The sequence below is a fragment of the Oryx dammah genome, unplaced genomic scaffold (genome assembly GCF_014754425.2).
Source record: "Oryx dammah isolate SB20612 unplaced genomic scaffold, SCBI_Odam_1.1 HiC_scaffold_19, whole genome shotgun sequence".
NCBI lineage: Eukaryota > Metazoa > Chordata > Mammalia > Artiodactyla > Bovidae > Oryx > Oryx dammah.
In genome coordinates this window covers 64,075,468-64,088,550 of record NW_024070203.1, presented here as the reverse complement: position 1 = coordinate 64,088,550, position 13,083 = coordinate 64,075,468, and the positions used below count along the sequence as shown (strand labels likewise).

The 13,083-nt window shown below is 33.8% G+C and overlaps 1 protein-coding gene across 3 annotated transcripts in view; it reads right to left on the bottom strand.

The window, feature by feature from the left end:
• Window positions 1-13,083, bottom strand: part of LOC120878903 (CUB and sushi domain-containing protein 3-like) — a 1,427,768-nt gene that overhangs the window by 32,277 nt on the left and 1,382,408 nt on the right. For all 3 annotated transcript variants that reach the window (XM_040261811.1, XM_040261812.1, XM_040261813.1), the window contains 3 exons: window positions 12,337-12,510; window positions 8,294-8,467; window positions 4,973-5,046 (listed from right to left, as the gene is read on the bottom strand). In XM_040261811.1, coding sequence (XP_040117745.1) covers window positions 4,973-5,046; window positions 8,294-8,467; window positions 12,337-12,510 — 422 coding nt within the window. The remainder of the gene's footprint in view (window positions 1-4,972; window positions 5,047-8,293; window positions 8,468-12,336; window positions 12,511-13,083) is intronic.

The window sequence follows — 13,083 nt, the reverse complement described above, 5'->3', positions numbered from 1 at the left end:
TAGTAAAATTTTTATCAAATTCACAAATATCTGGTGGTGGTGGTTTAGTTGCTAAGTCCTGTCTGACTCTTGGAATCCATAGACCATAGCCCACCAGGCTCCTCTGTCAATGAGATTTCCCAGGCAAAAATATTGGAGTGGGTAGCCATTTCCTCCTCCAGGGGATTTTCTCGATCCAGGGATCAAACCATGGTCTCCTGTATTGCAGGTGGATTCTTTACTGAATGAGTCACCAGGGAAGCCCCACAAATATCTATATCAAATATTTATAGATCTAGAGTTATACAAATTTAGAAACTGATTTTTATTCAGAATTTGTTACACTCAAATCAATCATCAAAATATTCTCTAGAGACTTCCCTGGAGGTCCACTGGTTATTATTCCATACTCTCAGTGTAGATGACATGGGTTTGATCCCTGGGTGGGGAATTAGGATCTGGCAAGCCACAGTGCAGCCAACCAAAAAAAAAAAAAAAAAATCTAAATATTTCAAAATGCTCTAAACATATTATAAAATGTTTTCTAAATATTACTGAATTAATTAATAATTTTGCCAGTGATCAACCCACTTAATTGTATATTTTACATATCTCTGCATCCTTTTCCAACTTGCCATGTAAATTCCTTTCTGACTATAAATAATTTGTAACATAAATAATTTGAATATTTGTAGAAAAATAGTACTATCATAAAATTTTCCATTATATAATTCTGAAAATTCTTGTAAAATAATTTATGCACAATTTTCCTACCAATATTTACTAACAGAAGTGTTATGTGTATAAGGAATTATATATAATGTGAAAATTAATTTTAAAAATTATTTTTATATCAAGAATTTTAAAAACCCATATCATTTTAATCACAGTTAATGTTTAAATAAAATTTTCTTTAAATTGTCTCAAATTAGTATGCTGTCTGCAAATGCATTAAAAATTATGATATATCTAATTAGTAAGTATGACTTATCTTCTTTAACTCTTTATTTCCTCTTTTAAATGCTGTATATTGGTGTTTTTTGGTATTTTTATAGTTCTATTAAACATTTTGCCCAAGGAAAATTGAGGCAGCTTCTAATAAAATTTTGATAAATTAAAATTAACAAAATTGAAGTAGAAAGGCAAAGTAATAAAAACAAAAGGATAACACATATGCTTAAGATGCAAGGGATTTTCACTGACTGAGCATCAGTTTTGGGCCCTGAGAAAAATTGAATTAAGTTGTTTTAAGAATTTTTATTAAAAATAATCAGAATATTTTAATTTTAAAATTTTAATTTTACTTTTTTGTTTTAAAATTCATGTTATGATATTCACCATTTAATGTAACAAAACACTATGTAACATTCAATGTACTTATGTACTTATTTCAATTACAAACTGGAATTCATATATAATTGCTACAGTTATTTTGTTTTTTTATTTTGGAAAAGTCATTTAATCCAAAAATCATACTTCCACATATTTTGTAGGGGTCATCACATAAAGTAAACAAATGTAAGAAAGGCAAGTTTCAGAGGCAACTCAACAGAACCTATATTTCTTTATAGAGATGCAGGAAACTCCCAGGTGGTCCAGTGGTTAGGACTCCTCACTCTCACTGCCAAGAGTTCGGGTTCCATCCCTGATCAGGGAACTCTTCCACATGCTGCAAGGAATGGCCCAAAAGAAATCCAAACCAAAAAACAACCAAAAATTCAAAGTTCTTCAATATGGCTTGCCTTTATCTATTTATCCACTTCTAGCATTACTTTATAGCCAATCCTGGATGATCACAAATAATTGATCATGTTGTCTTTAGTTGATTATTTCTGTCTCCCTACTCCTCAATCATGGATGCTTTTTAGTCTCTGTAGTCAAGACAGAGCTTTTCATCAAGGATATTTTGGTAGGGTTAAATATCCAAGTGTTAAATAACTTAGAATTAAATATCTAAAAGTCAAATTTAAAAAATTTTATATTTATAATACCTTTATATAACAAGTCCTAAATCAGTATATGTCTTCTAAACACCAGAGCTCAATTTAGAGTAATAAGCAGTTAGCGAAATATTTGTGTTTGGTATTTCCTCCATAATTAATCGGGACATTGCATTAATCATTTTGATAGCAGCTTTCCTTACTAGTTAAACTTGTTCCAAGTGACAATATTTTAGATAAAAAGAGAAATTACTTTGAATACTTTTTTTTCTAATGCTACAGTGTTTGTCATCCCTAACAACAGGAGATATATTCTTATATTTTAATAATTATATCAATGTCCAAAAATCTACTATATAAATCTTTATAGAAAAGGAGAATGAACAAATAAACATATTAAAAATAAAATTAAGAAATGCAGAGTGCTTCTGCAATTCATAACTTTCCCTTTTCTCCTGTCCCTCCCAGAAGTGGGCTAATCACAGCTATGATTTTATTTAACTCACTACTGGTCATTAGATCAGACCAGAGATAGATACAACAGTTGGAACACTTTGATTCTGTCTCTGGATATCTGAAACTGAGATCGAGACAATCTTGCTGTATGTGACTGAGATGTAAATAGAAATGATATACCTTTTGCCATATGGCCAATCTACAGAGAAAGAAAATGAAGTACATAAATGCAGAGTAATTGAAGAGACTTAGTACTGTTGTCCAGTTCCTAGATTTTAGGCTTGATGAGTCTCACCCAGATCTCTTTTCTTGTGGCCTGGGACAAACCCACACATGGCTTGTAATGTCTTTAGTTTTAAGCTACTTCAAAGAATTCCTCTTGTGAGGAAGGGTTTACCTCAACTGCTAGCTATGCCTTTTCTAGTTATATAAGATCATATTTATTTGGAATCTACCAATAAATTGATATTTGTTAGAATTACATAACACTTTAATTTTGTTAGCTCTACATAGGTTTAGTAAACATAATTTACATATAAATGTATATAATAAGTATACATACAGACAAACACACATATTGCCATAAACATGTAAGAAAGTTGACATCTATAATTTAACATACTCAGTATTTCATTTGTAATTTTCATAGAGATTAATATAAATATACATATTAGATTTTAACATATCTTAAATCTAGCCTGTTCATATTTATCTAGATAAAATATAATGATCTAATATATGTTTAATATCTAAATAATAATTTAACTTTGTGATAATATTTTTCACTGTTTATAATAGAATTCTTAAAATGCAGAGTGAATGATTCTATTCATTTTAATGGATGACTATTCTCAACTCAATTCTATTCATTTCCATTATTTCAAAGGGTATTTACTAAAAAAGGACACAGACTCTTTAGAAAATTATCTGATTAAGTGTATAGACACTAACACCGAAATTCTGTATTCTATAAAAATACTGCCATTGACTTGCTTTGTTTCGTTTCAGTTTATTGGCTTATATGATGAAGGTTAATGCTGTTTAGCTAGCTGCTTATTTTTCAAGATCTCGATCAGTTGATAAAGCATTCTATGGAGATACGAAACTATAAAGTTTTCTGAAAACATCAACATAATAGAGACCAAGACACTTCTTTACACTTTTGTATTACCTAGTCAGGCCTGAGGCAAACAGGAAGAATTGGAAAAGCTATCAAATCAATGTTCATACTGTGCCTGAAATGTAGATAAAGGATAACTATTTTTAGCAAAAGAAATATGGCACCTTTGATGAGCACTTCCTTTAGAAATAGATGTTCCTCAGGTTCACACTGAATTTCACAGAAAATAGCACAATTTAGAAAACCCTGTGACACAAGGCAATTGGGTAACGTGTAAATTGGCTACTTTCTTTTGAAATCAGTATGCACTTTGGCTCTCCTATGGCCCCTATGATGAAAATCTTCCTGAATCTCTACATAAAATCTAAACTGGAATAAGAGAGAAAAGAATGTCAGCCACATACAATTGGACATGTTAAAGTACTCTAACAATCCAAATATGTGTTGTGGAATAATAGGTTATGGTTAAAATCTTTTTTCAGAAATATTCCACATCAATGATATGTTTAAAATTATTTTAATATTATATCTTTTAGTCTTATTGCCTTACTGAATAACCACATTTTTATGTATTTGGTAACTGACTCAGAAGTTTCTCTTTAAACCTCTTTCATCTACACTTTTCCTCACTATCTCCATATTTCCTGTAGATTTTACTCATTTACTCCCTCACTTAATATTTCTCTTACCTACAAGCTAGTGCCTATAGATTTACCTATGCTCACAGGTCTCTCCAATTTTTCTCTTACTTTATACTCATGGTCAGTCAGACTATATCTTGAGGCATATATTTCTTTTAATTTCCTATTATTTCCACTCTTTTTTTGGCTGTTGCCTTTTTAAAAATATGTTTATGAATGCAGATATAAGCATGACTCTTTTTCTACTTGCATTAACAGGATCTGTGTACTGAACAAAATAAGCCTTTTGATCTAGTTTTATATTAAATAAAAGCATTTATTTAAAGTACACACTTGATGAATAACTTAGGCAAGAAAAAGGCAAATACAATATGTTCTCACTTACATGTGGAATCTAAAAAAATAAACAATGACAACAACAATATAAATCCAAACTCGCCTAAAAAGAGATCAGATCTGTGGTTACCAGAACAGTGGGGGTCGGGGGCATGGTGGAGAATTGAAGGAAGGTAGTCAAAATGTACAAACTTCTAGTTATAAGAGCAGTAAGTACTAGATATGTAATATACAATAATGATGAGTATACATAACACTGTTGTATTATATACAGGAAAGTTCTTAAGAGAATAAGTCCTAATAATCATCACAAGGAATTTTTTTCTCTTTTTCTTTTTTAATTGTATCTGTATGAGAAATGGATGCCAACTAATATAACTGCAGGAATCATTCCCAATATATATGTCACACCATTGTGCTGGACACTTTAAATTTATATACTAATATATACCAGTTATATATCTCAATAAAATATGAAAAAATAATAACAAAGTACCTACTTGAAATCCAAATGTATTGTTCTGAGATCCATGACGTGGCACGCCTGGGTTGTCACATGACGTACGGGTAGGTTCTAAAATAAAGAAAATATTCTTTTTCGTAAAACAAAGTGTAATATTCCTTTAAAACATATAGGTTTATTCAAATGCATATTTATCCTATATAAAATAATTTTAAGAGATCTAGGGTTTCATGAAAGGGTCCTGGTAATAATAAACAAAAAAGACTAATAAATATCTCCATGAACAGAAACTTAAAATCAGGTATACTGCAGTTTACACAAATTATGCAATCCATGAGCTTTGAACCTTTCTAATATATAACCTAGATAGCATATTGGAAAGCAGAGACATTAGTTTGCCAACAAAGGTCTGTCTAGACAAGGCTATGTATGGTTTTTCCAGTGGTCACGTATGGATGTGAGAGTTCGACTGTGAAGAAAGCTGAGTGCCGAAGAATTGATGCTTTTGAACTATGGTGTTGGAGAAGAGTCTTGAGAGTCCCTTGGACTGCAAGGAGATCCAACCAGTCCATTCCAAAGGAGATCAGCCCTGGGTGTTCTTTGGAGGGTATGATGCTAAAGCTGAAACTCCAGTACTTTGGCCACCTCATGTGAAGAGTTGACTCATTGGAAAAGACTCTGATGCTGGGAGGGATTGAGGGCAGGAAGAGAAGGGGTGACAGAGGATGAGATGGCTGGATGGCATCACTGACTCGATGGACGTGAGTTTGAGTGAACTCTGGAAGTTGGTGGTGGACAGGGAGGCCTGGCGTGCTGCGATTCATGGGGTTGCAAAGAGTCGAACACGACTGAGCGACTGAACTGAACTGAATTGAATATAAAAGGACTTGCCATCAACACTGGTAATAAAAAGTTAAAGGAAAATGAAGGATATGAAAGAGGACCACATACATAGAACATTTGCTTAGGGACTTTTCTAATAATTAATCTCAAGTAAGGCTGGAAGAGGCACAAGCTGGAAATAAGATTGCCAGGAGAAATATCAATAACCTGAGATATGCAGATGACACCACCCATAAGGCAGAAAGTGAAGAGGAACTAAAAAGCCTCTTGATGAAAGTGAAAGAGGAGAGTGAAAAAGTTGGCTTAAAGCTCAACATTCAGAAAAATCAAGATCATGGCATCTGGTCCTATCACTTCATGGGAAATAGATGGGGAAACAGTGGAAACAGTGGCAGACTATAGTTTTTTGGTCTCCAAAATTACTGCAGATGGTGACTGCAGCCATGAAAGTAAAAGACGCTTACTTCTTGGAAGAAAAGTTATGACCAACCTAGATAGCATATTCAAAAGCAGAGACATTACTTTGCCAACAAAGGTCCATCTAGTCAAGGCTATGGTTTTTCCAGTGGTCATGTATGGATGTGAGAGTTGGACTGTGAAGAAGGCTGAGCACCAAAGAATTGATGCTTTTGAACTGTGGTGTTGGAGAAGAGTCTTGAGAGTCCCTTGGACTGCAAGGAGATCCAACCAGTCCATTCTGAAGGAGATCAGCCCTGGGATTTCTTTGGAAGGAATGATGCTGAAGCTGAAACTCCAGTATTTTGGCCACCTCATGTGAAGAGCTGACTCATTGGAAAAGACTCTGATGCTGGGAGGGATTGAGGGTAGGAGGAGAAGGGGACGACAGAGGATGAGATGGCTGGATGGCATCACTGATTCAATGGACATGAGTCTGAGTGAACTCCGGGAGTTGGTGATGGACAGGGAGGTCTGGCATACCGTGATTCATGAGGTCGCAGAGTCGGACACGACTGAGCGACTGAACTGAACTGAAAGTAACAGTCCGTTTAAGAAATAATTTATTTTCCAGAAACAAGACTTAGGCATTTGCATTTTCACTGACACCTATAAGAGAGTCAAACATAAAAACAGTAGCGCTGATAGCCTCTGAGTTGGCTAGCTTGTATGACAGAATTTTTCACAAGTTTACTCAATGTGCAATTTAATTTTAGGAGAAAAAGGAACCCTCAATACACTATTGGTGTGAATATAAATTGGTACAGCTGCTGTTGAAAAGAGTATGAATGTTTCTCAAAAAACTAAAAATAAAACTACCCTCTGACTCAGCAATTTCAGTCCTGGGTATATACACCCCACAAACTAAAGCACTAATTTGAAAAAGATGTTTGTAGCAACATTATTTACAATTGCCAAGATATGGAAATGACCAACAGATGAATGGATAAATAAGATGTGATAAACATAGATATGAATGAAAATTTGCCATTTGTAGCAATATGGATGGAGTTGGAGGGTATTATGCTGAGTGAAATGATACCGCTTATACGTGGATTCTAAAAAAAAAAAGTAAATATAACAAAAAAGAAGCAAACTCACAGATGTAGAAGACAATCTAGTTGTTACCAGTGGAAAGAGGAACGGAGGGAGGGGCAAAAGAGGTGTAGGGAATTAACAGGTGCAAACCATTATGCATAAAATAAAGTAAGAGGATACATTGTACAACATGGGAAATAGAGCTAATATTTTATAACTGCACATGAGTATAACCTTTAAAAATTGTGAATCACTATACTAAACACCTGTAACATATAATTTTGTACATCAACTATATTTGAATGAAATAAAAATAAGACAATAAAAACACACAAAAAATTAGGATTAGAGCAATGTACTTAGAACCATTTGAAATCAATATACCTTTGTAATATTTTTGAAGCAAGTTTAATTTCATTTGAGTATGCTTTATTAACTGCAAAGAGTCGGACACGACTGAGCAACTTAACTGATACAAATAGTACTTCATGATATTGATATGGAAGCTTTCTACTTTTTTTTTTTAACTGGTAAACAGGAAAACTATTTCAAAAGTACTAAAGTAATAAATGTTTAATAATATTAATTTTTAATGCCTTACAATGGCTTCTATATTTTACAGTTTTGTTTTTCATATTTGCTGCTGCTGCAGCTGCTAAGTCACTTCAATTGTGTCTGACTCTGTGTGACCCCATAGACGGCAGCCCACCAGGCTCCCCCGTCCCTCGGATTCTCCAGGCAAGAACATTGGAGTGGGTTGCCACTTCCTTCTCTAATGCATGAAAGTGAAAAGTGAAAGTGAAGTTGTGTCCGACTGTTAGAGACCCCCATGGACTGCAGCCCACCAGGCTCCTCCATCCATGGGATTTTCCAGGCAATAGTACTGGAGTAGGGTGCCACTGCCTTCTCGGTTTTCACATTTAGCCAACTATAATTTATAGGATAAAGTAAATCATTAAATGTCATTATTAGCTATTAATTCCAAAATTACTGAGCACTGTCTATCTTTCATTAATATTACCTATGCAGTGAGGTGATGAACCACTCCAAGTGCCATCTGCTTGACATATTCTGGTGCTAGATCCCACTAATATGAAAGGAGAATTACAGCTGAATGAAACCTCTGACTGGTATATAAAGCTTTTGCCTTCTCTTTTTCCTTGGGCAGGTATACCAGGGTCACCACAAAATTTTGCTGTGAGTGAAAAGAGAGACAATTGTACAATGACTTAAATTCATCTGAGTTAACAGCTTAGAAAAGTAATAAAAATAATTGGAATACTGCACTAAAGTGACATGGAATCCATGTTAATCTATCCCAATGAAAATACTTTTAGCTTTTGTCTACATGAATAAATGCTTAATATTCAACTCAGCATAATATTATTAAAAAAATTTTTTTTTCCACCTAGTAGACCAGCATAACAGTTATAGTGTTTTTCTTTTTTTTTAAGTTGATATTGACCAGAATCAAACCATATTTGTACACGTAGGCTACAAAATTGGAGTGTATTCTTGAAAAGGATGTGATTCACAAATAGCTCTATCAGAAACAAACAAGCCATAATAGCCTAGGATGTACCTTGCAGATTGCTCTATATTTTGCAATGTATATAAAAGATTTGTTTCATAGATATGTGCTCTGTTGAACACCGGGGTCATGTAGCCTAGTATCCTGCTGTCTCCCTCTTCAAAACATAGTGCATGTGTAGCGGTAGTGGTGGGTCGGTGCGATGGGTCTGAGTGTATTTTAACGAGAAAAGAAGGTTGGTCATTAGAATCCAAATTCATGCAAAAACAATCTCAACATTCTGCAGCCATTGAAGAGATAAACTTGACAGCAGTTCTAAGCAAACAGATTAGATGACTCCATTCAACACATATTTTTAAAGTACTAAAAACAGACACTATTCTTAGTAACTTTAGGTGCTTGCAACTGATTGATAAACAGACTAAGGTTCCTGCACTTTTGAAGTTTATGCTTTTGTGAAGAAAGCAAACAGTAAACATAATAAATAAGTAAAAATGATAGTATGTGGGAAGATAATCAGCCCCATGAGGAAAAATAGTGTGGGAGAAGGAGATCAGGACTGTATTGTGGATGTGATAGATGGTGAAGAGTAGTAGCAGATTTTAATAAGGTAGCTAGGCTGTCTCTCACTGAGAAAAGTTTTGGAGGGGAAAAAAAAATTCACGCCGTTTATATCTCAAGACAGAACATTACAGACAGAGGAAACAGCATTGCCAAAGCCCTGTGCTGGGTCAAATCTAGCACGCTAGAGGAAGAACAAGGCCATTGACGCTGGAGCAGAAGTGTAGTACAGGATGAGATCAGATGACTTCAGAGCCAATAGATATCCAGGCAAAGCACATACAGCATATTTTCAATTTTAAAATTGTAGTAAAAAATAAATAACATGTAATTTATGATTTCAGCTGTGTTTAAATACATTTCATTTCTATCAGTTATTTTGTAATTATTTTATAACCTACTTCTGAAGTGTTTCTCATTCATATTTCTGCTGAGTCATTCAACAAAAAAAAAAGGAGGAGAAATGTAACCACATAAACTTCTCAATCTTTCTCTCACATCCCCCATATCATTCCATCTATTTTCTATCTTTATATTTTCATGTACTAAACCAAATAACTATCGGTGTTTGGATAGAAACTTAAGACACAGTGATACAAACTTTAGGATAAAAAGTCATAGCTTGAACAGAAATAAAGATAAAAGATTTTCCTCTTCATTAAATACCTAAAATGATTGAATGTGACTCTTCAATGGATAGGAGAATTGTCTCTTAAGCCAACCTTCTCTGAATTGGAATTCATACTCTGCCATTTACTAGTAATAGACCTTGAAGCCACTCAGTTCTGTCCAGCTCTTTGTGACCACATGGACTGTAGCCTGCTTGGCTCCTCTGCCCACGGGATTCTCCAAGGAAGAATACTGGAGTAGGTTGCTATTCTTTTCTCCAGGGGATCTTTCTGAAGCAAGGGTCAAACCTGGGTTTCCTGCATTGGTAGGCAGATTCTTTATAGTCTGAGCCACCTGGAAAGCCAACTTTAGGTAGTGCAGTAATATCAAATCTTGTTTTAATTACATCAATGTCTATCTTATTTATCCCATTCTAAATAATCACCCAAAGAGTTTTTTATTTTTTTTTATTTGTGGTAAAATCTTCTTAAAATTTTTTTTTTTAACCTCATTGAAATGATATATAGGCCTTTCTTATTTTTCTCCACGTTTTTGGTTGATATTCTTAATTGCTCTTATTAGCATCTGTAAGGCCCATTGAGAAGGCCTCAAGGAAGCTTCGAAACCGTTTTCTAGTTCAAAAACGTTTTTAGGTTACTTTGACTTTGTTTAATAGGAACCAACAAAACAGTTATTTACAATGAGAGTCCTTCATATTTAATAATTTGTTAGTTTCTCTAATTTTAAAAGGATCCATCATTTATATAAAGAAACACACAATAGAACAACCTAGGAAGATACATAATAGAAAAACCTAGGAAGATCAGATAGGATGTTTACATCAAAGACTTTAGGCCACAAAATAGAGCAGCTGGTCCCTAAGTGGCAGAGTTACCCAGTGTCTGTACAATTTGATCTGTTTCTCTGAACTTAGGTGTCATTATCTATAAAAATGTCATAACTAAACATACCTACCCAGGAGTTCTGCTATATGTATGTAAAGCAACTGGGTCAAAGTCAGCCTTATTATATTTGGATATCTACTACAATTTAAATGTCTATGGTATTTTATTAGTATTTGTGTTTTAATAGATCCCCAAATAAAACATTATGTTGAGAAACTTAAGACTTTTTCACTCACACCAAACAAAGTTTACCATAAACTCAATTCTGTAATATTCTCTTGGGTCTATCTATTCTGCAGTAACTATTGAATAGTTACTAATATATAGTATAGTCTCACTTAGAACCCATTGGTCTATTCTTAGAAGATCGTTAGCATGAATCAGAATTTCAAGGGTCAATTTGTGTGACATCAACCTTGAGGCTTGGAACACTCTATTCTAGTAAATCATGTTACCTAGAAAGAGCTTGTTTAAATGTTGCATAAATTTCAGTCTAATAGATCACAACTGCTGAAGTACACTAGTTTTATCTCTCATGATAAATAAAACTGGTTAGCATACTCTCTGCAGCAAATGTGATACGAATGATCTGATGGGCCAGCAAATGGTGGTATTCCCTGCCTAGTATTTGCAATCACTTAATAGTAAGCTCTTCAAATAAACTATCCTGTTTACGATTGGCCTTTTGAAATGAGAAATTTTAAATGTAGTTTATTTTTCCACTTTTCAGTTACAGGTAGAGCTCTTATATTTCATTTTAAGATATCTTTTTTTACTCCAAGTTCATTTAGGTAGTCTTATAATCTTTAAAACTTTTACATTTAATTCTCTAATGAATTTGACATTGATTTGTTATTAGTGTAAGATAAAGACTGTCTGTGTGTGTGCATATATATATATATATGAACTACCTTATTGCATTAATTGAAATGTCCATTCTTCCCCCTGATTTGTTCCATAATACATTAAGTATCGATACATGGTTTATACTCTCTATTCTCTAACACTGGTTTACTGTCTATGTCAGCACCAATGCTGCAATGTTTTAATTACCATAGCCTTCTAAGTTTAATGTCTGCCAAGGATTATACTACATACTAGGGTACAAAAGTGAATGAAACAAGAATATTTGCCTTCGAGGAACACAAACCTGAGTAGAGGACATCACCCCAAAAACAAGATAAGTAAAATGTATAGTGTATTTTGCACACAAAGCAGTTTGGCCTAAAATTTAGTCAGAACAGAAGGAATATAATGGTTGGATTACATAAAAAATAGCTACATTGGTAAATACTGTTTTTAACTGAATTTTAATTATGCATGGGAAAGAGCTTAACAATCTCATTTTTGTTCTAGCAAAATCTGGAAAAAAATATATAACAGTTGTAATCTCAGTAAAGTAGCTCTAAGAGAGTAAAAGTGGAAAAATATAATTTTTAGTATGGAAATTATACTTACGTAAGCATTGTGGTACTTCCCCACTCCAGGTACCATTCCCTACACAGGTCAAAACGGCAGGGAAGGACAGTTCATAGCCTGGAGAACAGATGTAGCTAATACTAAAGCCCCAGTCAAAATTTGTTCCTTCCAACCTTCCATTAGAGATCTGGGGAGGAGTTGGGCAGGTAACAGCTGCAATTACATTAAAAACGATTAGACACAGCTGTTGAAATATCCTGGTGTTAACAGAAATAAATACCATTAGAAGAAGCATATGTGCTAATTTAACCTTTTGGAGGACAATATTGTGTGACATGTTTTATTCTCCTGGTAGTATTCCTGAAACATCCCTGGAATTAATTCCTCTAGGATGAGACTACTTCTTGGCAACATAATGGCTACTGGTTCTCAGAGATTCTCTTACAAAATAACAAGCTTCCTGACATTGAAAGAAAGGAAAAAGAGGGTGACCTCCTATCCAAGTATACTGCAACTGATAAATGATTAGTTTTATATAAAATTATTTCCAGCAACCATTAGACAGACTGAAGAGCTGTGTTTGGCTATATAGAGTCACACTGTAGCAAGGAACCTGAAAGTAAATCTGTGACATTTTTGAAACACAGACCATGTATCTCATTAAAATATCTAAATTAGTTCTATTAACCACTTAGATTCATATGCTAAATCTTATTGTAAGGTTCTAAATGCATTATAAAATTTTTGATCATTCATTTTTAAAATTAAGATGTCCTTGAGAAAAGA